This window comes from Pocillopora damicornis, chromosome 12 (assembly GCF_964200805.1).
Source record: "Pocillopora damicornis chromosome 12, jaPocDami1.2, whole genome shotgun sequence".
Lineage (NCBI taxonomy): Eukaryota > Metazoa > Cnidaria > Anthozoa > Scleractinia > Pocilloporidae > Pocillopora > Pocillopora damicornis.
This window is the reverse complement of record NC_142681.1, coordinates 16,819,290-16,845,491: the sequence shown is the minus strand read 5'-3', so window position 1 is coordinate 16,845,491 and position 26,202 is coordinate 16,819,290. Positions and strand designations below refer to the sequence as shown.

General features: G+C 38.4%; 1 protein-coding gene and 2 long non-coding RNA genes across 13 annotated transcripts; 2 read left to right on the top strand and 1 right to left on the bottom strand.

The window, feature by feature from the left end:
• The first annotated feature begins 738 nt into the window (after positions 1 to 738).
• Positions 739 to 25,973, top strand: LOC149036750 (short transient receptor potential channel 4-like). Of its 2 annotated transcripts, none has more exons than XM_089189654.1 (7): positions 739 to 1,798; positions 18,226 to 18,586; positions 20,098 to 20,572; positions 20,993 to 21,194; positions 21,865 to 22,032; positions 22,524 to 22,610; positions 24,163 to 25,973. In XM_089189654.1, exons 1-7 carry the CDS (start codon positions 1,070 to 1,072, stop codon positions 24,253 to 24,255), a joined length of 2,115 nt encoding a protein of 704 aa, XP_089045780.1. In that variant the 5' UTR covers positions 739 to 1,069; the 3' UTR covers positions 24,256 to 25,973. The 2 variants fall into 2 exon arrangements, with proteins under 2 accessions (XP_089045780.1, XP_089045779.1); XM_089189653.1 differs by having other exon boundaries at positions 752 to 1,798; positions 24,151 to 25,973.
• On the bottom strand, positions 5,027 to 8,337 carry LOC149036752 (uncharacterized). Its single transcript, XR_016181765.1, has 2 exons — positions 6,441 to 8,337; positions 5,027 to 5,704 (listed from the first exon to the last, which is right to left on the bottom strand). It is a non-coding gene; the product is annotated as an uncharacterized LOC149036752 (long non-coding RNA).
• Positions 10,463 to 16,372, top strand: LOC149036751 (uncharacterized). 10 transcript variants are annotated; one of them, XR_016181755.1, is made up of 5 exons: positions 10,463 to 10,820; positions 12,598 to 12,633; positions 13,722 to 13,789; positions 15,913 to 15,972; positions 16,136 to 16,372. It is a non-coding gene; the product is annotated as an uncharacterized LOC149036751 (long non-coding RNA). The 10 variants fall into 10 exon arrangements; XR_016181754.1 differs by having other exon boundaries at positions 10,464 to 10,820; positions 13,725 to 13,789; XR_016181763.1 differs by lacking the exons at positions 15,913 to 15,972; positions 16,136 to 16,372 and adding an exon at positions 14,190 to 14,285 and having other exon boundaries at positions 10,498 to 10,820.
• Positions 25,974 to 26,202: the final 229 nt, after the last annotated feature.

The window sequence follows — 26,202 nt, the reverse complement described above, 5'->3', positions numbered from 1 at the left end:
GAATTAATTAAAAAGTAACCGATATTATGCACTCTTCAAAATGAAATGCATGAGGTGAAAATTACAATAATGAGAAGCTTTAGAATGACTCTAGTATCACCAACTGTAAGCGTAAATAACACTCGTGACGCGTGACGTGTAACGTAGCGTGACAGTTGAACACGAAGGTAAGCGTTGAAGATCGAGACGTTAAAGAAATATAGCAGAGATCTTTGTGGTGCTTCATGGTTTTCATGGTAGAATAACAAACTTAGTAAGTGCTTCAAGAGGACTCTTGGTGTTACTTTATGCGTTGTAATTAAATGTGCAATGTACTCTGGGAATTGGGTGCAATTTCTGGCATTTCTCACCGTATTTCTCTCTCCAAAAATATATTGAAAGCTGTACTCTGCCTACTGCGATTGCCGCGAAGCAGAGAAATTTGGTAAAAAAAGGTCTCATAGGTTTGCCTCTTTTTTTTATTTTTATTATCGGTATCTCCATCCGCAGTCGCAGCAATCAGTGTCTTCTTAGACTGACGAATGACGAGCTCGATATACTTTGTCTAACCTTTTCCCCGGGAAGACGAGTTTCCTTCTTCGTTTGTCATCGCGATACAGCCGTCGATAGAAATCTAAAATCCTTTCACTTGATACCTATCCCCTTAACCGAGTCACACGGCTTCAGCTTGCCATGCTCGTAAACTCATTTTTCCGGGAATTAATCGAAGCTCAAGCAGTTCTGTAACTTCGGAGTCAAATTACATGGTACAGCATTTTCCGTTTCATGACGCCAACAACAACGACAGGAACAATAACTTTGAGATTTATCACGCGACCCAAGTGTGCAGAAATTTAGTCATACAGTAGTTGGCCAGCATACGGTTTTCATCAGTCATTGAAAATCATTGTTTCCAGGTGACATTGGAATCACCTTTCATGATACGTGAAAATGAGAGGCTCTGGGACGAGAAAGAATGGACAAATACAGCTGCCTTGCTGTCCATATTTCCATGAATTCTCTCCATGAAAGCCCCCAACAATTCATGTTGAAGCGTTTTGTCGTTCTTTTGACCCGGACACAATAAAGTATGCCTCAAGGCGATAAAGGAAACTTTGATTCATTTCTTCAAAAAGTACGGGAAGGAACCCGGGATGAAGTAGAACGAACCCTGGATTTGGATGGGGATGGAGAGCAGGAAGCAACTAAAAGAAGCTACCGCCAGAAACTGTCTGACGCCCTTGAAGAAGGAGACGCCTATAAGGTCTGGAAACTTCTACCGAATGAAGAATTCAAAAACATACCGCATCTTAAGGACTTAAATGAAGTTTCCAAATCCGTTGCCGACAGAGAGGAAGTCAAGGATTGGTTATGTAAGTTTATCTACTCCGAATTGAATAGCCTCCGCGAGAACAACGGGAAGGAAGATTTGCCGAGCGAAGAAGATCGATTAAACCTAGATATTCAAAGCAACCCTCTGTGCTTAAGTCTAGAATGGCTGTGGAGGAATAATCCACAGTCTCCTCAGCACGAGGAAAGCGAGAAAGGAAGCATAATTGAAGCCGCTCTTGATAATGCTTTTCTACTGGAAAAAATGGCTTCGTACGAAAATCACTTCAGCCATGATAAATACATGGATCGTGCAGAGGAATGTGAAAAGTTTGCCATAGACATCGTTGAGCAAGTAAACGACAACAAAGAGCTGCTGCACAAAGTCATGGATATCGACGGAGAGGGAGCTTTGGTGAAGAAGGAGTCCAATGATTTTATTCGTAGCTTGAGTCTGCTCAAGATGGCTGCTAATAAAGAGCGCAAAATGGTGAGTGGTAAATTGATAAGTCTAATGAATACACTGTTTGAATTTACTGTAAATTTGAATTTACGTTACCAACTCAGTTGATAGTACCAAATTACCTCGTTAATAAGTCTTCCAGGCTCCGCTTGAAAGTGAAATTGATTTTTCTCAGGCTTTAATCCGCACTCATATAGGTAAAATATAACAAAAACTTTATCTTGTATTTTGTTGACAACCAAAAACGTTTAACGGTAATAGAGACATCATGTATTCGGAGAAATTGAATTCTCGGAAAACGATATGAATAAAAAAACCGTCGTAAGTAAATGTAAGAGCCAATTTAACTCAGCGAGAACAATTCATTCCTGTGGCCGGGGTACAATTGATAACGCACTTTGCCCTCAAAATAACTTACAGAATTTAGGCAAGTGAAAATAGGTTAGGAGGCGTAAAATGCTTCGCTTGTTATGTAATTTATTTGTCAGAAAACAAAGTTTTCCGTCTTTTGAGTGTGGCTAAGGTCCGTTTGCCTGCGTCTCTGGCATAGCTGTTTAGATGGAGGTTAAGGTGGCTCAGCCGCGAGCATCCGAGGAATGATGTTTATTCGACTGAACTTGCATTCCTCTCATAAGCCTCTCAATAAATCAAGTCGGCTTGGTCAAACACAGGACACCTCATCATAAGAAACGCATTACCACACACCCAATGACTAAACTGAGCACCTTCGTAAAAACTGTGCATTGCTGCATACGAAAGAACAAGGAAGACCTCTTTAAAAAAAAAATTTGGCTTGTTTGTCATTGAGAATTTTGCGCCAGAGTTTACGATTTTAATTTGCGAAAGTATGAAATCACTCACGGTTTCTGGGAAACCACTCGATTTTAAATCGTCACGATTTATAAGTCACTCAATAAACGATTTTCAACGAGACTCGTTTGTTCGAGAATAGAGACTCGTTTGTCGAAACGAGACTCGTTCGTCGAAACGAGACTCGTTCGTCGAAACGAGACTCGTTTGTCGAAACGAGACTCGTTCGTCGAAACGAGACTCGTTTGTCGAAACGAGGCTTGATTCAAAAAATAGCTATACGGAGTAACACTCTGGTATTTGCTTCCTCTTGCGTAGACCTTAGCTTCCTTGTTGTTGTTCCGATCGAAGAGACTTCACAGCATCGATCCTCGGCTGTTACAAAGATTTTCTTTCCAGCGAGTCTTTATGTATCTCATTTTCGCATTATTCTGAGAGGAATTAGGAGCAACTTATTCTTAGAATTGGAAAGGAATTTCCGCCACTGGAATGTTTTGTTGTCTACCCTGATGTTTCTGAATCCATGACCGCTTTCTGAGCCTCTCTGATCTAACTCTCTCAGCATTCTTTACTGAGCTATCTCGTTTAACATCAAAGACTACGCCAATACACTAGTTTTCTGTTCCTTCATGCAAAACTATCGACATCATTCTATCAGCCACCTCTGCAAATGTTTTTTGGTCGCCTCGTATCTTCTGAACCATTGTTATTCCGTCAATAGTTCGTGCACTCCGCTCTCGCAACGAAGAAACGCCATGTACTTGTCAAAAAGATGGACAGAATTGACACTACAAGCACTGGTCATATACATCTGGAACAACCTTTTGCAGATATCATCATACAAATCACCAATCTCACCAAATAAGCCATCAGCGATACTATTGGACTGCTTATAATTCTCTTCTATCCAGGGCCTAAATCCTCGCCACGCCAGTCTCATTAGGGCTTCATGCACGAGTTTGTGGAGTCTAACTCAACTATTGAACCTGCGTCCCTGTAGAACTTCTGCAACAGAACCTTCTGCTATCACACCAGACTCTACACACAGATCCTCCAAGCCAGTATCTTTGAAGCACTTGCCAGTGATGGACAACGTGGTGCATGTTGTGTGGAATACTTCCATTTTCATCACCATATCTTTAAATTTCGCGCTTTGTTTCCATTGTCTCTCACTTGCCTTTGCATACAGTGTTTAGTCAAAGACGACGACGATGCTCTTTAACTTGAGCGTATTCTTTTTCTTGAGGAACTGCACTAGAACCTCGTGAAGAGTAGCCATGTCAGTAGCAGGTACATCGATATTCGGGAGATATCTGATGACATCCAGTGAGACTTGAACGTCATTAAGGACAGAAATGTTAAATCCAGTCTAGCCATTGGCTTTTTGGCTACCCCGCCAGAAAGAGTTTCCTCCAATCTATCGATATTGTCCCACGCGAGTGTTGTGTTGATATATGGCTTGATAGTTTCAGGCAAAGGAACGATCCCATACCCACATCGGTGTGGCATCTGGATAAGTTGAACATTGTTTGGCATACGGTAACAGTATTTGCTTGAGTAGTTTTTGTAGTCCTGGAGTAACTCCGTAAATGATGTCCTGGCCAAAAGAATCAACAAAGCGCGGAGGCGATCGGGATATTCTGCTGGGATATGTGTGTTCCCAGTTAAGAGAGTGTATAGAAACGCATCTGGTTCTAGCTTGACTGCACTTTCACATAGCTCAACATGTTTCGGAGGCCATGATATCGTACTAATATTTGGGAGAAGTGCATCACGGAAGTACAGGCCAGCTTGCTGAATTTCCTTGATTTGAGATGCACAGATTTTGGAGTAGAACAAAAAGCTTTCTATTATCCAGGAGATCTTCAAATTGCAATAAGTCACCCAATTCTGTTTCCAACTTTCTCCAAAAATTTTCAGTGTGGATTTGAGTATTTCATTAGCGTACATTGATCGCATGTAAGACGTCAACTTCTCTCAGGTCAACCACCTGATAAGCCTTGGATTTTCCAATACATGTGATCGAAGAAACTCAAACAATTGTTCAAAGCTTTGCGATGTAAAAATAACTTCTTAATATTCGATCACCAGCTTTCGAACGTTTGCAAGTATTTAAGTTAACGAGCAGAAAATAATACTTAGTCTTTTATTTTTGTTTCCTTTGTTAATAATTTTTGACTTTTAGAAGCCTAATCTCTCTACATTTTGGGCAAAATGCCTCATAAATCGTCAAGGTTACACAAGAACTTCAACGCACTTACCAGGCAGCGATGCTGCCATCTTGGAAATTATTCATGATGCCTTTCGAGTTCAATCTATGTTTTGAACTAGTTTTCTTTTAAATGAAATCGTAAAATTGTGGCTTTTAGCCCAAAATTATTTTGAAATCATGTTTTATGTTGAAGATACTGATTTATCTTCTTTAAAGAAAAAACGAAGAAGTCATTTGAAATAATCGTTTTATTGTCAGCCTCGTTTCCACGTTAAAGCAGCATCTTTTTCAATAAAGGAGTACGCAAGAAAATGGCGAGAGTTACTCTTTCACGGTTGCGATCGAGTGAATTTGATAAGTCTTTCACATAATCTTTCATCAGGTAACACTCGCATTTTCTACCCCTGAGAGGTAATGAGAACATTCTCTGGCCCATGGAATATTCTTGTTGCGTGCACAACACGCGTGCTATGGTGTATTTCAATCGAAGGATTTCACACTGAACATGATTCAGTTTGCTAAATCAAGGTAGCGATTTTTTTTCGGATGAAAGACAAATATGGAAGGTTCACATTGTGAAATTTTTAAGCTGATGTTGTTTCAAGATTTTGATTTTGCTTCACTAAAAAAAATGAAGTAAAAATGGCATTTCTTTCATTCTGTAACAACTTTGAGCTCAAGTCGTATTTTTTAGAAATTGCCTTTAGTTAGTAAAATGATATGCATCTTACAATTGGAGTGTTCAACATGACGGATGATAGTCATGAGTTTTTTTTTCCAGCTCTGGGTATTCATCATTTAACCATATATCACACACTGGAGGCACTTGACTTCATCTTCTTTTGCAACAGGCACAGTTACAGTGGCCATGGCATCAAGTCAGGAGCTCTTCCTTCCATTTCTTTAATAAGCTGCAAAATTAAAGTAAATTGGACAAAAATTTCGACATGGAATTTTGAATGACGCACAAGTATAATGTGGTTGTGAAAAAAAAAATGTTAATCACAAAACAAGTTGTAAATGTAATATTGTTAAAAGACAAAATTGACTTTCTAGCAAGAATTTTCATTATAGGTGTTTTTTGACTTATTTAAACGTTGAAAATGGAAATGATATATTACCATAAGCCAGTCAGTAAAAATTGTAATAATCCCGTTGATCATTTCTTATTCCTTTTGGCGGTCTTATGTTAACACGTTCGACACCTCTTTTTCTTAGAGGTGACCTGGGGTGTAAACATGTAGTACTTTTCATACGCCCTTTCTTCTCTGAATTTTCTGTTTATTCTGTCGCAGTCTGTAGCAGTCTTCGAGGACTATTTTCTCTTAGGGTATCTCCTCGACTATGATTTGAATTATGTTAGTAGGTTAATTATAATTTTTATATTGTCAATCTTGTTTCTGTTTTGCCCGAACTTGACTGTATGACTGAGAAATTTAAGGTAATATAATCAAATAGCACTTAGCTCTCTTGGAGGCGGTACCTTGGGTACGCCCTTTCTTCTCTGAATTTTCTGTTTTTTCTTCGAGGAATTATAATTTTTACATTGTCAACCTTGTTTCTGTTTTGCCCGAACTTGACTGTATGACTAAGAAATTTAAGGTAGAAAATCATTTTGTACAGCGTAAACATCTGGAAGGTACCTACTTAGTATGCGTACTCCGCTCTGCGTAGCTTGACGTAATTCGCTAGTGTAAAAGCATGACGAAGGTCAGAGATTGACAGCTCAGTAAGGGTCACCTTTATAAGCGGTGACCCACACTTTCCTCCAAAGATCAGAGCTAGTCCCCGCTGTATGAACTTGTGTAATAAAAGAGAATTAAAGACAGAGTCAAGTGAACAGAACGAGTGTTAGAGTTTTAAATCTGACAATATGTAAAACCTCCATACTAAAGGACCTCAGGATTTCTATGGCCAGCCTTCCCAAGTATTTCAATCCCTATTGATTCCTTGGTTATCTCTTCAAAATCTTAAAATTGTAGACTTTCCGGGTTCGGAGAAGGTGGCTATAGGAAAAACATAATCGTGCCGCTTTCAGTCCATACATTCAATCGATTTCTTGTAGCTGCATAGAAAAGTTGCGGTTTTGGATCAATGATAATCTTATTTGTATTTTAAGGAACATAAAAGATATTCTTTTAAATTATAAAATAATACATTAACAAGAGCAGACTGCTGCGCCCACTTGGAAATTAAAGTTCTCTGCCAATTTAAGTAAAGGTATAGGCGGTAAAAAGGGACAATTTAATGTATCACAAGCTGAGATTCATATATAAATATGAAAGGAAAACCTCTGTTTTAACATCTGAAGTGTCTTCTCGGAGTACCTTAGACGTGGGTATAATGGATTTTTAGAACGGTTTACTTGCTGCAAAGCAGATAGTGAAACTGTGGCCTGAGAAGGGCTTTGAATGGCGACAGACCTCATTTCCGTGTTTTCAAATACAGAACCCTTTCTTCGCGATCTTCTTTGCATGTCAAGGAAAACCTCTCGATTTCTTCTTTGATATTGAATACAAGATTGTAGCGAGCATGCCCGACAATTTTTTTTTAAATTTTTTTTTTTATTTTATGCTATTCTGATATCGTACTTTTCTACAATTACATATCCGATCGCTTGCACGGCCTCTTCAATGCCTTCTTTTCTGCTTTTTACTCCAAACAACTTAATAAAATGATTTATTTCTACTTGTACGTCTTTGGCAGGAACAACAGCAATCCATCGTTCCATGAAAAACAGCTTCTCGCCATTGCAGCATGCAGCGGCTTTGGTTGGATGTTTCCCACGCATCGACAGGAAGTTTACAATTGAAAACTTTCAGGCAAAAAAAAAAAAAAAAAAAAAACCCAATAGTTTAAACATCGATCGATCCCTTCTGAAAATCGCACTTTCTGTGTGGAGTCCATCGTTCTTCCCATCAACCAATCTAAAAATTGATTGATTCACTCTCCCTGAGGTCATTTTTTAGCGACCATACCGCTGACAAGAAGCCAAGATAACCCTGGGTTCGAGATTGAACTATCCGGAAAGCACACTCCGACATCCGTCAGAAGGAGGTCATCTCGGGTAGATTTCCGATTACGAAATCCGAGCTCGCCCGATGTTGTCTTCGTGATGAAGGCCCTATTTAGCATATTAGACCCGCAAAACAGAGCAGAAACGAACACGTGCTTCGTTTTCGCTCATGACTTCGTATTAGCCTTAAGATATTTGCATTTTTTTCCGTTGCTTACCTATATTACAGACTCCAATAAATTTTTGCGATGCCTCCTTTTCACGGATGGCCGATTACAACTACAACATAGTAACACCTCCACGAAATCTATCAAAAGGAGGATGTTACAACACCAGAGGTCATCTCGGGTAGATATCTTATGACGAAATCCGAGCTCGCCCGATGTTTTCATGAAGGCCCTATTTCGCATTTTAGAGCCGCAAAATAGAGTAGAAAGGAACACTTACTTCGTTTTCGCTCATGACTTTGTATTAGCGTTAAGATATTTGCATTTTTTTCCGTTGCTAACCTATATGACAGATTCCACAAAATACATTTGACGCCTACTTTTCACGGATGGCCGATCACAGCTACAACGTAATGACATCTTCACGAAATCTGTCAAAAGGAGATTTTAAAACACCGGAAATCTTCTGGATTTCTGATGAAATAAATTTAACGCAGTTACGTTCAGAGTTTAAGCGATATATTGTTATTTCTAATATGGTAATTGATAAAAAAAATTGTACATTACCTCGATTGGACGGAGATTAAGTTTGAATATAATGTAGCAGGCGATATTACTTTTGTCGACAAGGATAATCCGTGATTTGTCTCACCTATTATATTTTCTCTATCTGCGTTGTGCCATGATCATCATTGAAAATATTCTACGATAATATTTTTTACAATATTTAGATGAGGATTTTCAATTCTAAACGCAAGAGCGTACTTAGGGAAAGATCTATAAGAAACAGTTTCTCATGAATACATTTTAAAAATTCTTTTAGCTGACTTCTACATAGATAAAAAATTACTACACATATATATTTCACTTCGACGATTATCTTAATAAACAATTAATGGGAAGTTCTGAGAATCAGTTTTTAATACTACATGTTAAATTAATGGTTATTTTTCTCTTCCTGCTTAAGGGCTCTTTCGCAGTTTGGACAACGCCAGTTTGCACTTGAATCTTCCAAAATAATTGTTGAAATGCATTTCCAGTGAAAAAACTCCTTGCAGCTACAAAATTTCACACAACGAGAAGGAGACTTCGAGTCTGACTCTTCCCTCGGCATTCTACACTCGCACATTACCGAGACCTCTTGACCAAAAAGTGGCCTCCTGTCTCGACACTCGGGTACTTTAGAAAAGCAATAGCATAAACTCCACAGTCATCGGAATTGTTCTGGTGTTGCACATTTGGTACAATGACCTTAAAACTGGTTCCTTCGTCGTATATAATTGATGCAATCTGTTTCTGCACGAGGGCTGCAATTCTTCCCGAAAACAGGCTGTCGTACAGATAAACTACAGAAGGAGTGTAGCATCCTACAGTAGATACCAACACCCAATGATGGCTGCCAGTATTCAGGATTTATGAAAATTGGCCTTTTTGAACAGAAAAATTAAAAATAGGCCCCAAAGTTGTATTTTCCAATCCTCTTGCGTGAGGGAACTGTTCCCTCAGAACAGACTGAGCTGCACCTACAATATGGTCGGTGAGCCAGTCTCCAGTTGAAGTGGTGCTAATGTCCTGTTCCGAGAGATGGAATTTACCGGCCTTTGAGGCGCTTCTGTGAGAGGTCTTTACAAATTCTACTTCACCATCTTTTTTATTTTGCTGGGCCAGGTTTGTGTTCGTTGTCGCGTTTACTGTAAGGATGATGCATGTGTTTGCAGTGCTGGTCGTGCTCGAGGTTGTGTTAATGGAGGAGATGGTGTTTGTGTTTGAGGTGTTGGTGATGCATGTGGTCGTGTTTGGTGTGTAAGGGGTGCTTGCCTTTACAGTTTGATTGGCGTTTGAATTTTTTTTATGGGTTTATGTTTATTTGAGCCTCGGCGCTTGAGTTGGCATTCTTGATGTGTGCGAGTTTCGGCTGTTTGGCAGGCTGGCGTTCTATATCGTTTAAGCTGACGTTATACCCCCTTTTCATGTTGTTTCCTCTTTCCCCTACACGTCCAGTGAAAGGATTTTTCTTCTGAGATACTGGCAGCCTTTTATAGTCTACTTTCTTTTTTTTCATCCTGCGCGAATTCTTTTTCATAGTAGACTTCAGGAGAGACCTCACCTTTCAGACAACTTTCTCTCAAACAATGAACTCACTTCTTGACAAGTTAATTTACGTGCCATCATAGAATTGGAAATTTTGTTCAGAAAGCGAAATTATCGATTGGAATACGGCCGAACGCTGAATACGAATTGAGTGAGCAAACAGATACTTTGATATCTCGCACGATAACACATTTCCCGCCTTTGCTAGTTTGGACCATTCAATTGTCTGGGAGTCAATCGACCGTATCATTTATCTTTCCTCTCCATTTCCGGTGTTTTAAAATCCTCCTTTTGACAGATTTCGTGGAGGTGTTACTATGTGGTAGTTGTAATCGGCCATCTGTGAAAAGGAGGCATCGCAAAAATTTTGTGGAGTCTGTAATGAAGGTAAGCAAAAAAAAAAAAAAAAAAAAAGCACTATCTTACGCCTAATACGAAGTCATGAGCGAAAACGAAGCACGTGTAGGGCCTTCATCGCTCTAAAATTCCGACTGTGGCGAGTAAACATTCTAAGCCAATCACATAGCAAATTTTAGCTCCGAACTATCAAAATTGACCTTTGGAGCCCTTTCCGGAAATCATTTTCGTACGACTTCAATCTGCGATAATGGCGTCTGGTTCGAAGCGCCAGAGATACAGCGTAGCTGAGGCTTTAGACATCATTTTTGACGATGGAAGTGAGCATGGTGGTATGTCTAGTGGTGAGGAATCTGAAATAGACAGAAAACTGGAAAATCCTAGCGAAGAATCGAGGTAAGTAATCTATAAACATTCTTGCGATATTTAAATGCGTGACGCACGTGATGTTGAAACAGCATAAAATTAAATTTACTTTTACTTTTCTCGCTCGAATCCTTGTTTTTTGCCTTGAGATAGACCTTTAGATGTATATTTGTGAATGTAAAGCAATATATATTGTGATCAAACATGATTTTGGAGCGACAGAGTAAATAATCTTCAATGGAATTTGACAACGCAACGACCTAAATTATCAGCCGATGACAGATCGATCGCATGACGCAGTGCGCGTCCGAACTAAATCAAAACAAATCCTTTATTTCAAAACGATAGTTGTATATAGATCGACCTGTATATTATCTTGTATGTTTTGTATGTTTTTTAGATGTGGTTCTACTTGTTACACGCTAAAAATTCTCAAAAAAAAACAAATTATGCTCGAGAATGAGTGGAATGATATAAAATGACAGTTTCCGGTTTCACTTCTGAATTGTTTACTCTTGAGAATACTGGTGGTGCATTGTAAGTGAAAGGCTTTTGATATATGTTGCGCTTTATGAATTTTGAGGTTGATTATCTCATTTGTCCCTGTTTCAAGGCAAAATTTCAGAAGTCAAACAAAGAAATATAGTTCCAATGGTTGCACTGTAGACTTCAAGAGGGATTAGTAAATTTGGGCTTGGGGTGATGATAAGATAAGGTCAGACTAATTAGTCCGTATGTCAATCTTCAAACAAAGAACAATAGTTCCAATAGTTGCACTGTAGACTTCAAGAGGGATTAGTAAATTTGGGCATTTCACTTCTGAATTGTTTACTCTTGAAAATACTGGTGTTGCATTGCAAGTGAAAGGCTTTTGATATATGTTGCACTTTATGTATTTTGAGGTTGATTATCTCATTTGTCCCTGCTTCAAGGCAAAATTTCAGAAGTCAAACAAAGAAATATAGTTCCAATGATTGCACTGTAGACTTCAAGAGGGATTAGTAAATTTGGGCTTGTGGTCATGATGAGGTCAGACTAATTAGTCAGTGTGTCAATCAGTGTTGACAAGATATGTGTAACACGTCTCAGATTTGTTATCTTTCAACCAATTTTTTATGGAGATGTTGCCCATATAATAAGGAACCTCTTAAGTTAATTTTTGCCTTATTACTTTGTATTATTTGGGTATCACTTAATTCACAGTTCAAATTTAGATGATATTTTATGCTAATTAATGTTAGTTTGAAAGCATTCAATGAGTTGTTTCCTTTTTCTTGGAGAGGAAACATGCATTTCAGGAAAGCTTATTTACTGCTGTTTCAAGTGAGGTATAGCTTACTTCCCTTGTGTAAATACTTGGTGAGGAATAAATTTTTCAATAATCTGGGTCAGTTTTTATGGTTTTGGGGTACAGTTTGGAAGAAAATTCTAATTAATTCCATATCTGTTCTTTTTCAGCCAGAGTCTCTGGATGTCTTGCCCATAAGATAAGGAATATTTTATCTTAGAAATGTTTCCTTTTTTACTCCAATCCATTCAGGCTCAGGCTGTTTCAAAGTCAAAAGTTGTACAATAATTTATGCAAATTGTATGCCATTTTCTTAGCATGATTTAAAATCCATGGATTTTTGGAGGCTAAATGTATTTTTTCTGAAAAGCTAATTTTGTCCTCTTTCAAATGAGATATAGCACTAATCACTAGTGTAAATACTGTTGACAAAAAAAAATAAAAGAAAAAAGGTTGCCATCATTTGTCATTTTTTAAGTTTAAGCCAAAGTTTTGGCTAACATATTTGTTCTTATGCAGAAATTCAAACAATTCCCCTGGAGCTTGATTGCAAAGGTTAGTATGTGTGTCCAGTAATTTGTGTTAAGAATTAAACTTGCTTATGATACTAAGACTCGTAGGGTATATTGGAATTAAATTTTCTGCAAATCCAAGGCTATCACTTGCAGAGGATTCTAGGCCTAGACTTGCTCAACATGCTTGCTCTTTGACTCTCTGAGGATACTGGTCTTGGACTCGCTGAGGACACCAGGCTTTGACTTGCTGAGGATACTGGTCTTTGACTTGCTGAGGATACTGGACTTTGACTCGCTGAGGATACTGGTCTTTGACTTGCTGAGGATACTGGACTTTGACTTGCTGAGGATACTGGGCTTTGACTCGCTGAGGATACTGGACTTTGACCTGCTGAGGATACTGGTCTTTGACTCGCTGAGGATTTCAGACTCTGACTCGCAGAGGATACTGGACTTTGACTTGCTGAGGATATTGGACTTTGACTCGCTGAGGATAATGGGCTGTGACTCAATGAGGATACTGGACTCTAAGTCTGGCTCACTGAGAATAAGTCTGGTTGACTCGCTGAGAATAGGTCTGGTTGGCTCGCTGAGAAAAGGTCTGGTTGACGCGCTGAGAATAGGTCTGGTTGACTCGCTGAGAATAGGTCTGGTTGGCTCACTGGGAATATGTCTGGTTGGCTCGCTGAGAATAGGTCTGGTTGGCTCGCTGAGAAAAAGTCTGGTTGGCTCGCTGAGAACAATTCTGGTTGGCTCGCTGAGAATGGGTCTAGTTGGCTTGCTGAGAATAAGTCTAGTTGGCTCGCTGAGAACAAGTCTGGTTGGCTCGCTGAGAAAAAGTCTGGTTGGCTCACTGGGAATAAGTCTGGCTTAAGACTTAGAGCATTGTCTCAATCTTATTTTTCTCTACTTATCAGAGTAAAGTGCAAAGGAAGAAAATGAAATTGATTGATCATTTTAGTCAGAAGTGTTAGTTTTAAACCACAAAATATGTGAAATATTTTTGTATTGCTATAATAAAAAATTATTTTCATCAACAATTCTGAAATAGGGTTAGTTATAGTGGGAGTATGTCTTTCTGTCACAAGAAAGACATACTCCCACTTGTTTTTCCTCCTTTTTTCCTAGTAGAACTGTCTAAGGACAAGTGATGGATGTGTGCTGTGTAACAATGAAGCTGTGCATGAATAGAAGTGGTAGGTGTGAATGATTTTTGTCTCACATTTGAACTTTAAAGTAACATCCCCCACCTTTCCTCCACAAAAAGATTACCAGAATACTAAATGCCAAGTTGTCAGCCCTGTCTCTTATAAGTTAGTTGATTTTTGGCACTTAATTTAGTTCATAATTTCCTATCCATGGCTTATATTTCTCTTCCTTGACATGGCCATAATCACTGCCATTTCTGGGTTTAACTTATTTATCATTCTCGACCTAGAGTTCCTCCTTGTCTGTTGGAAGTCACATCATCCATCTAAAAGGCTTTTTTTTTACTGTTAAGAGTGGTTCATCTTCCTATTACCCACCCCTGTCATCTGAAATTGACTTTCCCTCAAACTTCACACCTCACTCTTTGTATTTGTTTCTCTTCCACAGTTAATGACTGGAATGGGAATTCACAGAAATGCAGTCCAATGATATTTATCATGTGTCAAATGAATCTTGAATATTAATAAAAGCCGTTCAAATATACTGGCTGACTAACCAAAATTAGTCATGGTAGCATGGGGGAAATCTTATGGGGAGATAATAACAACCCTCGTAATGTAATTGCTGTGGCAGACCCGCTTTCGCCTATGTCAGAACAAAATTATCGTGTAGACACTAGACAAAAACACGCTTTACTGACTAAGGATGATGTGGGTCAAAGGCCAAGTATTGGCCCGTGCGAGTATCCTTTCTGTATGCATTAGTGGTAATGAAACCTCTGGCGTCCCAATTTAATGACGTATCGAGGAAGGGAAACTCGATCTGGAAAACAGGAAGAGCAATAACTGAGCCATAAAGAGCACATAAAAGAGACGCGGCTTGCTCACACTCAAAACTCAGAAGATACACAACACGCTAATGAAACAGGACACGTTCTTGTTTGGAACCAGGTTAAGGTTATTGACCCGTAGGGTCAAGGAAGCCATCCATATTAGACTCCATCCAATAACATCAATAGGGATAGCGGTTGACAACATAACAGCCGGTCAACAACAAAGAGAACTTAAGAGGAAACAACATGTATTAGTTGGAAAAATAATGAGGAGCGAAACGCACGAAAGACAGTGCACCAAATCGACCAATGACGACAAACAAAGGTGTAGTAGACATGTTCGAATATAGCGGTTGATAGTCTGTTATCGCGCTCCTTGGCTGATTGATTTTGTTATTTCGTGTGCAACATGGATCTCCTCTATTTTAGTAATTTAAAGCGCGCGAACCCTTCAAGGATAATCCGATGGTTTCAAAACCGGGGATTATTGGCCAATCCATTGCACTGCGGCGTGTGCAACCAAGACATGATAATGGTTCAACGAAACGATGCCCACGTGGACGGATTTCGATGGTAGGGAGGAGAATTTGTCTACTAGATTTCGCATGAAAGTGATTATAGATCAAGTGTTGAGGCCTCAAATATTTTAGTCTTCGTTTTGTAGTATTCCGGTAAAAGATTAATTTTGACGAAGTCGATGGAGACTTGTACGCGAGAGAACATTATCCTCTAAAATGCGACTAAGAAGCTCAGCAATATAACCATAATTATGGTCAGTTAAAATCAATCTTATTTATCTCCAACTTGATATGTTTGATTTAGGAAAATAAAACAAACACACACAAAAGAAACAAAACGAAACGAAAACCAAAACAGCCTCAACATAAGCGCTTTAGTGATCATCTGCTCGTAATTTGTTCCTCGTGAACGACAGGCACCGCGCAGGTGGGCTACGGTTGACGCCCCGTTTTCGATTGATAAAATGTAAATTAAGTGTAGTTCGAAAGGATGTATGATTCCCTTGTCACTTCTTAATTTTCCATTTCGTTTTCCTTTTTTTTTTCCCGAGACAGCTCGGATATTAACGAATCCCGGCAAATGTTTAAAACGGTCGTCTCATCTTGTCTCACCCTTTGTTTAGGAGATGCTATACTTGCAAGATTGACAAATTCTTTCTTTGCCAAGTTTGTTTCTGCATTTCTAAATATAGCAAACTTGAAATAAAGTAACAAGAAACCCCCTATAAAGTTATATTTTTTTAGACTCATAAGCATAGAGGAAATTTGCCTGTGAACTGCAACATTAAAAAAATCAAGGCCTTTTTCTTTACCTTTAAAGATGACAAGGACAAGGGAGAGCACAGAGATAAGGTTGAGGAGAACAAGACTTTAAGTGAGGGTACGATTTGACAAACAATTTATTAAGTGTCATGGCTAGTGAATTTCTTCAGCTTTCTAATTTGCTCAAAGCATTCCAAAATGGGAAATTCCACTCCCAGATGACCAATAGCAAAACCCTATAAACAACTCACCACAACAATTTCTTCTTACTATACCCACAGAACTAGAAAAGAAGAAAAAGAAGAAGACACGGAAGAGAAGAAAGAAGAAAAATATTGCATCTCTGCAAGAAGGCAACAAAGAAACTAGTGAAAGTGTAGAAGTTGTAAATGAGAGCAACAATTAGCCTTTAGTGACAGTGCAGTGCCTTGTACTTAGCCTTAAGTTTTCTTTTCATTCCTGTCATAAAGTTTTCTTTGTAAATATGATGAGAATAAATGATATCAAGTTTTCCAACATGTATTAGTTGTTTGGTATATTTGACAACATTTTCCAGAGGCAAAGAGATCATTGAGCTATAATAAATATGCTACAGATAATAACAATTTTTGTTTTGGTCATCATGGTCATTAACCAAATATATTCCCCTCATTATTTGTTTCTTAAAAACTATAACAAAATCATTTTATAAATCAAAGCTCTCTTTCTAAAACTATCCTTTTTTCTGTGTCGTGATAGAAAGATTGGTGATCCAAGACCAACCGAAGCAATCTCATCTCTGTAATAATCTGGAAAATTTTCTGAAACATTAACATGTAAGAACATTTTTTTGTAGCGAAGTTAGATTTCTCATTTTAATTTGTATTAATTTTGATTATATCCCTGAGATAAAAAGATGGTTTACGAGGAAAAACTCATTTTAAGAAAGAAATTATCATTCATGTCTTTAAGATCGAATATCCTATAAATACAGTCTTCATTAAAGAAAAAAAAAAACTAAAACAGCACAGTATGATAAAATATTCCTTGCATTGACACATGAAATTTCAGGAACATTTGACCTTTATTTTTCAAAATTTATATCTTTGAGATGGTTATAATTTCTGCCATCCCTCGTTGTGGAGGAATGAAGTAACTTTAGGGAAGTGGAAGCTTTGAACTTTATTCGATAAACATATTCACTGCTTTTTTCTATGTGCTGAAATATATGCTACCAGCCATATAATAATATTGTTTAAGGCCTTCCCTACCCGTTTACCATACCAAGACATAGAAAATAGAACTTACCTTAACGTATTGTACGAATATCTCAGCGCTAACCTTCCGACCCTACAACAACCTTGGGAAAAAAAATTAGACATCTACGCATGCGCCGAGAGCCGACGTTTGCCGAACGAATCTCGTTTCGTCAAACGAGTCTCGTTTCTTCAAACGAGTCTCGTTGTGTCAAACGAGTCTCGTTTCGTCAAACGAGCCTCGCTTTGACTCGTTTCGATTCTCTCGAACAAACGAGTCTCGTTGAAAATCGTTTATCGAGTGACTCATTAATCGTGACGATTAAAAATCGAGTGGTTTCCCAGAAACCGTGAGTGATCCTCGATGGAAATCGATGCTCATTATCTTTGCAGGATCTAAATCATATATCGGAAACGTCAGACGTATTTGACATAACGGAAAAGACAGGGAAAGAAAAATGACAACTAGCAGACTTAACGTCTTTCAAATTTAACAAAGTCTCTGAGTAATAGATCATTCCCCGTACTTTCGTGAGTTACACTCCATTTAATTGCTAATTTTCAATTGTTACCGGCGCTTCGCCTCTGAAAATTCTCAGATGATCCCCCAGAACTTGTAAGGGTGGCGCCGGTTAGAAATTTCAGTAGTTTTACGCGACAGCAGCACTAAAAACGCAATAAACTATTTTGGTCAGGCAACGTCAGACTCTCTCATAAAGAGGACGCGAGGCGCAAAAGCAAATTTAAACCTTTCTGAGCCTATTTTCACGGAATTAACCTTGGACGAAACCTCGCTTGCAAACATTAACCTCGAAGATCGGAATAAGAAAATGGCTGAGTATAAAATTAGATTTCATTGCAAATCCAAAGTGGTATGTTTTTCCAAGAGCTGTCTCACCCTCAATAACAAGCAACTACGCGATTCTCAAACCTGCTGATACTGTTGAATTTCAGCATCAATTCAGGGAAATTAATTTTCTCATAATAAACCAAACATTTCTCTAACACTAGCCAATTGTTGTCTATCGTCTAGCATTGAAAAACATCAGCATTTTTTCACGCCTTCTTTTGTACAAAGCCGCTCACAAGGATTTCATTTTGACCACAGTTTCACTTTGGTTTTAATTGATTTTCAGTTTGTGGCAAGCCCAAACTGTCAATTTGTTCTTGACGAAGTCATCTACCACGGATATCCTGGTTGGCGAAATAGGGGAATCGGGATTAAAGCAGCCTGGTGCTTGTTTCAACTTTTACTCGTCAGCCTTACGATCCTCTTTTACATCCCACTTAAGTTAATTCGCAAGAATTTCCCGTGCTGCTCTCGATTTGACTCCGACTGGCTGAAAAAGCCGTACCACTGGCTGATAATGCGGTATGAGCATCCTTACTCGAAGTTTCTTAACCACACCATGTCATACATTACATTTCTGGCTTTAATCTTTGGGTCATCTTTTGAGTACAAGTATGTGCCTGGCAGAGCAGGCCTTACGTGGATTGGTAAGTTGATTTCATCTGAATAATCCATTTCAAATCTTGTGTTCTTTAAAGGGCGAAACGGAAACTTGTGTAAGATACATTTTATTTTGATAGTTAGTCGTCACGCAAAATCCAAATAAGTAATGTAAGAGGAAATTTCTTAACACAGAAAGTCGTGATTTTATCTTGCCGCTTCCCACCAACAAAATCCAGGGGAATTTGAGTGCTTTTGAGTCCAATTGTTTCAGAGCCCCAATATTGTAAATTAGTACGAAGATACATCGAAAACTTCAGTGATTAGATTCAGAGAACCATTTCCTTGGAAACATAAAAATCATTATGACAGACATTGTAGGTAGATGAGAAAATAAGAATCTGCCCTTCATGACTTGCAATTTGAATGCATCTATTTTTCTAACACTCGACAAATATTAAGTAAATAAATCATCCTTAATGCGGCTGGCATGTCGGCTGATAATGTCCACGGCTGGTGTATTTTCTGAAAAATGACTATTTAGCTTAAGAGAGAAGCTACGAGGGCAATCCCTCAGCCGAGGACATTATCAGCAGACATAACGGCAAGCCAGGAGAGGGTTTATTTACTTTCTAACCCTCTCATTAATTTTTGTACCGGGGATTGACAGCAAATTTTGTTTATTTCTCGTACTTTTCAAAGTAGCATTTGAGATCAGCTTTTTAATGTTACTATTACTCGACTCTTCAGTTCGTTTTTTCTTTCTATAAACCGTAATAAAAATGAGAAAGTGAAACCCCTGAGCTTGCTTTTTCCGTTGCCTGTGTTCCTTTTCGACGGAAATAATCGGAGCACAAATATTGATGCGAACGGGGGATTTTTTGCGTGATAACTTCCTGGTGATTTTGTACCACGTGACGAAAATTAGCCTATAGAATCAGTCGGAAATTAATGAGTGGGCTGTAATTAACACCAAATTGCTGGGGAGGAAGTGGGATTGTCGAGGGGATTTTCAACTAAATTCAATGAGCCTGAGGTGATTAATTGTTTAGTATAATTTTTCAGGTGCTTCAGAATTCTGTTGTAAATTCGTTTTGCTGTTGAAACCATCCTATTACAATTGTTTAGAGTCCTCGTATAGAGATAAGCAACTAGTTTCCTCAGAATTATATTTTCTTCTTTCATGTTTATCACTTCGTTAGTAACATTGACAAACGCAAGGTAGCTGTTTTGACTATTATGGGCCCCTGCTCTAATCACCTCGCACGAGGTGATTATGGTGAGATATGGTGCAATCCTCAACCTATTTGAGTGCGTGTCTTTCTATACACACCTGAGCAATTATACTAAACAGAAATATCGGTAAGCGCTATCATAACAGGTGGGCTGCAACGCTTGCCTTTTGATTTCATACCTGACAAGATCTAGGGGACATATCCACAGGAGAACTGCAGCGGAGTGCAAGCATTTTGGAGTTTGCAATTAGTCCTTGTTCATGGGTAAACAAATAGAGTACATCAGCTTTACTTATAACAGGATTAATAACTTCTACCCACAGATTTGGTTGTAATGCCCTTCGTCCTTGGCCTACTAATACAGGAAATCGTGGAAGCCTGGAGGCAAGGTGCTTTCATTTACTTCTCAAAGTGGTGGAATGTTGTTGATACAGTGATTATCCTCACATTCATAGGGGCCTACGGTCTATGGTTGATCGCGTGGGGCGTTTACGGAGAGTGGAAGCCTGAAAAAAAAGTTTTCATCTATGCAGATGGCATTTATGCCAGTGCTTGCGTCGTGGCCTATTTTCATTTGGCACACTTTTTCCAGGTCAATTCAACACTGGGTCCCTTACAGCTGTCACTTTACAAAATGCTGAGAGATGTCCTTAAGTTTCTTGCCATCTTTCTCCTTCTCTACTTTGCGTTTGCTACTGGGGTGGCCAAGATTTACTCGTACTATGAAGCCTCTCAAAGAGAGCTCCAAAAGCGGGACACCGAAACCACTGACTACCAACTTTCTCATCCATTTTCATTGTGAGTATTCCAGAATATCTTTGGATTTTTCTCGTAGGTGGTTGTCGAGCTAAGTTTCGGTTTCAAACTATTACTGAACACCATTTTGTTTCGTGCTTAAAATTTATTTAAATAACATGTTTCCATGATTGAAAAACTTGAAATATTTCCAAAAATACTGAGTATTTTTATTCCCATACAGCCTTTTAACTTTCCTTTGCGAACTAAGAGACGATCAGGAGTGATTAACAGACAGAAACTTTAAAAAAAAAACTGGAACTGACGACGCCTGTTATATATATATTTCAAAGTTGTTTGCCAGTTGCAAAATTTGATTAGTCATGAACTCATATTGATAGCAAAGCCTAGTCCACGGCTATAACATTAGTTTCTATAAAAAAAAAAAATGAGATAACATTTCGTTCTCACACCTTTTTTCAGACATACCAACACTTTCATTGTCTTGTTCTGGTTGCTGTTTGGTGGTGGTGGACAGGAAGAGAGCATTTCGGTGCAGGATCAAGACTTCACTCTCATAACCAAGTTTGGTCGCGTATTTATGGGAGCCTACGTCATATGTACCATCCTTGTTGCCCTCAGCATGCTGATTGCTATGATGAACGACACATTCCACGAAATCAAGGTAACTTTAAAGGGTTAGTTTGGTGCTAAGTTATTCTACACAAAACCAGAGACAAAAACTAAAAAGTTGACGCAAAACAACTGACAAAAGTTTAGGTGTCTCTGTAATCAAAGTACAAGCTTCTTTTGAAAGATGATTTGGTTTTATCAATTGCTGACCGTTATCATCTCTTTGTCAGTGAGAAAAGAAGAAGGGTACTGTGACGTAAAGCTGACGTTCGGAAAGTCACCTGTAGAAACTTTCTAGGTGACCAATTTACATTATCAACTCAGATAATAAAAAACCAATTATCTTGTAGTACTCTCCACCAACGCAGCATCATACTTTGGTCAAAAACTTACCCAATTATTCATTAAACATTTTTTAACGATCACCATGGCAATGCAGACTAAATATTAGAAAAATATGATCACCGAAATCGTTTCAGAGTCACATGCAAAAGAGATGATTACGTTTAAAATGCAAGGTACCGGTTCCACTTAACAAACTTAGGACACCCCCTTCTCCCCGCTATAAATTAACAACACAAACAAACAAGTCTGACAATAACCCCCCTGCAAGCTTTAGTTAGGGAAATTTCCCCAACTTCAGCTCTAGTCTCTGTACAAGATCCAAGTTGTTGTCTGTTTTTCAATGCTCAGTTAAACGTAACAAATGCGCTTTTTCTCAGAAAAACGCTGTTGTAGAGTGGAAATTCTCAAGAACCCAGATGTGGCTGGAATGGATCGACAAAGGCAACTCTGTTCCGGTTCCATTCAATATTCTATATGAGGTTCTGTACATTTTCTTTTGGTTTTGGTGCGGCTGTCGTGAATCACTGTGTTTCAAATGCAAAGAGGTACGAAATTTAATTTTAAACTGCACCACCCCTACTTTTCCCCTCTTTAAATAAGCCAAATGAATGTCCTGTGATATCTAATTTTGGCATCCAGCGTTTGAGCGTACAGAGAGCAGACTGGTTCAATTGGCCACTTCAAATCGTTTGTCTAGCCAATTAGAGCACATAATAAGTAGTGCGTAGTTAACAAAATCTTTAACACTCATTTCCAATTTAAAATGTTATCCTGGTGAAAAAATCAGTCTAATTCTTGTAAAAAAAAAAATTAGGTAAGAAAATCGAGAAAAATTAAGAGATTGTGCGATGATTTGGATGCCTATTTGGTGGTGAATAATATCCATAGTTGGTTAATTCGAATGCAAGCGTCAGCATGCGTTCAGTCTTATTACAATTTGACGTCATTTAAGATCCATAACTGAAAAGACGTAGGTCAAATGGAATCTATTTGTTAACCATATACGTGAATTTATTACTCTTTTTAATAAAAACAGGATAACCAAGTCTCAAGAGAAGGTATTCCCGGATGCAATTTTGAAATATGTGACGGCAGCAAGGACTCAGAAACTTCCGATAAGAAGGTACCCTTCACAATTTTTTGTATATTTGTTTATTTGGAAATGTTTCTGAAGGTGTAACATATCGTTAAGTAACCACAGTTCGCTGTAATAAAAGAATAACACAACTCTAGTATGAAAAGTTCAGAGACTGATTAAACTAATTAACTGACTCAGAGCTAACCAATCGACGTTCACGAAATGAACCCTTCACTTGGGTGGGATTTTTCATTAAATTAACAAAAAAATATTTGGGGCAAAAATATGCATGGATATTTGTTCACGATCAATAGCTATTCCGAGAGATCGAGTAATTTAAGGAACAGATCTAGATGTCCCAAGACAACTATACGACAATATTTTGAAGCCGAAAAGATCCTACCGTGTTTATCAGCCTTCAAGCAGTTGTTTTATTATTACATTTTTAGCGGGACAAAAAGGTTGGCGTCAAACACTTGTAAAGCGTGGGAAGGGGATATTTGATAAATTATAAATGAAATTGACAAGTTTTCAACGAAATGGGGGTAAACGCGGTAGACATTTACCGAGCCGCAAAGCTGCGAGGTAATATCCACCACTTCTACCGACACTGGGGTGAATAATTGTTTTAGTATATACCACACAGAAACCAAAACAATACTTTATATCTCCCTATATACCGAAAAATTTTAACCTGACCCTTGACGTACGATTTTGCTTATTTGGCTGTTCCGAGTTGAATGGTACTTGTTAATTACCTCCGAACTAGCCAATCAGCGCTCTTGAAAAGCACTATTCAGCCGAGTATTAGATACTAAGGTGAAATATCTGAATCGAGCGAATAGAAGTTAATTTTCTCTAGTCTCCACTTTATCTAACTGAGGATCAGAAGGAAAGTAAGGACCTTTAAAGCAAACGATGGTTTTAACTCAAGGCAACCTTGTTCGAAACATTCCTAACGAAGCCTCGGTAGATGAATGCTGGTTACCACCATGATCAACATGATTAATGAAAGTAATAGAACTGAGTGAACTCCAATTTGGCCTGTAATCGTACGAGTGATTAACAAAATCGGACGACAGCGAAGCGAGAGTCCGATTTGTCAATCACGAGTATGATTACAGACAGAATTGAACGACACAAAGTCCTGTTACCAATTAATCATAACTATTACAATTTCCGAAAACAAAAAATACATTTAGGACAAAATATGTGCAGAAGAGACATTCTCTAGGTAAAAAATTCCTCAACTTTGGAAGTTCCATTATTTTTTTGGATAAATTATTGTTGCTATGGTTATTGTGATTAATTCTGTGATTGGTGGATTTGACTGAAAGGACTAAGTATGATTGGCTGCTTCAATTGTCCGATTACAGGTTTCTGATTGCAGGTTTCTGATTACAGCCAACTATCCGATTACACTGTCCAATTACAAATCTACAGAATGATTAGTGAAAAATAAAGCAGCTAATGCACCAATCACATTTGAGGAGACTTAAATGGTGATGATTATGCAATTTATTGGCAAGCTCTCGTGTACTAATACTAATGCCATTTAATTAATTATTCTTTCGTTTCACTCTAGTCAATGAATCAGGAACGCCTTAAAGCAGTAAAAACTTTGGTCGTAGAATATCTGAAAAAGCACTACGAAGCCAAATGGAATAAATGCAGGGCAGCAACTACCTGAAAGGACTCTTAAAAGGATCTACCATCAGTGTGCTCAGGCTGAAGATAATCCTTGTTTGCTTTGTTTTGTTTTAAATGTGAACAGACCGATGTTTTACCGTAGTCCGTACAGTTTTCGTTTCTTGATGCTAGATGGTAGTCTTTCTCTAAGGCCAGAGTTGACGAATGCACATACTGTAGGAAAGCTAGTGAAGATTTAATGATATACAGAGTCGAAAGTTTTTAGGGTAAAAAAAAGTTGAGAAGCCAACTTCAACGTTTTAAAAACGGCTATTACCAACAGAGGTCCCCAAATTTGTAATGACCACAATTGTTACTTTAAGAATGATGATTAATTTCTGAAATCAGAAAATTTAAAGTATGCTCTAGATGCAGTTTCAACTCCATCTTCTCCATTCCAAAGTATCTATCTTTGCTTGAGTGTTACCACGATATTAGCTTAAGATTGGCTAAACCACTTTGAAAGACGGGAGGTTTACATATGGGTATTTCGAAATAAACCAGGTTCTAGAAGGATTTGACTGATGATTACATACTAAGTTAAATTACGCACGCATTTGATTGGTTATTTCTCATGATCTATTAGTGGACAGACGCATAGATGACGTCACTATTAGCAACACTTTCTTTTTTATCATATAAAACAGATAGATTCCATGGTGCCGTGGGTTTATTCTCTACTAATAGGGACCTTAAGCAAACCACGATGGCGACGGCAGCGAGGACGTAACGAAACCAAAGATCTAACGAGCAGTACAATGGCTCACTCACCATGTGCATTTTAAAACTGTGCACATTTCTTCGCCGTTCTCTGCAAAATAACAATGTGAAATCATCAAAATTTGTGTGGTACGAGAAAGGAAACCCTAACGGCAAATTACTTCAGTTTCTATTTGGAACTCAACGCCGCCTTCATTCTTTATGCTGAGGTTAACTAACGACGTCGTAAGAGATGGTAAACACATCCAGTCAGTCGCGAAATTCCGACTAAGAATTTTTATCCATTTTTAAATAGACGTCTTCCTTGGCGTTGCCGTCCTAACTGCTAAAGGTCCCTGATCGATCACAGAAGACACCAAAATATGATAAGAATATCAGGACACTCGGCCGTATTTTTTACGTTCCGTTTAAGGTTCTTATCACAATTTAATGTCATCTGTGATCTATTACTGAACAGAAGCACATGTAGGCTGGATGATGTATGTATATTAAGTAAAAGTTATATTTTAATCACTTCTGGGATTTAAAGGGTTAAACAAATCAAAACTAGAAGCAAATAGCTGAAGATGAGCCAAGGAGGCTAGTAGATCCAGAGAGGCTGGTATCGCCAGTTAAATCGGAATGTACTCTGTTACTTTTAGTTAACCTAGTTCCTGCTAGTTTTTTTCTATTCTCAGACAAGGAGGTTGAGTTTCAGACTCCAAATACTTGTACATAAAGAACGAGTGATTTGGCCACAGTTGTTGACTAGCCATTGTTGTCAAGACCTTTTCAGTCAAGATCTTTATTCATGGCGTTTTAAGCCCATATGTCACCTGTTGCGTTTGATGATGACTTGACAGCGAGGGCTGTCGCGCGAGTCCAAAATCTAAGAATAGCTAAGGCCAACTTATGGATAGAGTAATCTAGAAAGGAAACATGTTCGTCAACTTGAAATCAGTAGTCTTGTAGCAAAACTTGCATGGTAAAGATTAAAGTGACTAAAAGAACTCCAAAAAAGTCGCGAGGTTTTTTTTCGGTCTCGAAAGCTTCCTGAAAGTCACAGAAAAATCCAGAAAGATGGTAACCATCCAACCCCGTAGTACAACATAATTTCCTGCGTTTATGGAATTTCCGTTTGCGAACTTCATCTCTGGTAAACTGTATGTAAGTGTTTCGTCCGTTAGGGTTGTGGTAGAAAGCGTCGATATCGTCGTGCCGTACGGCGGTGAATGTAACGTCAACGTTG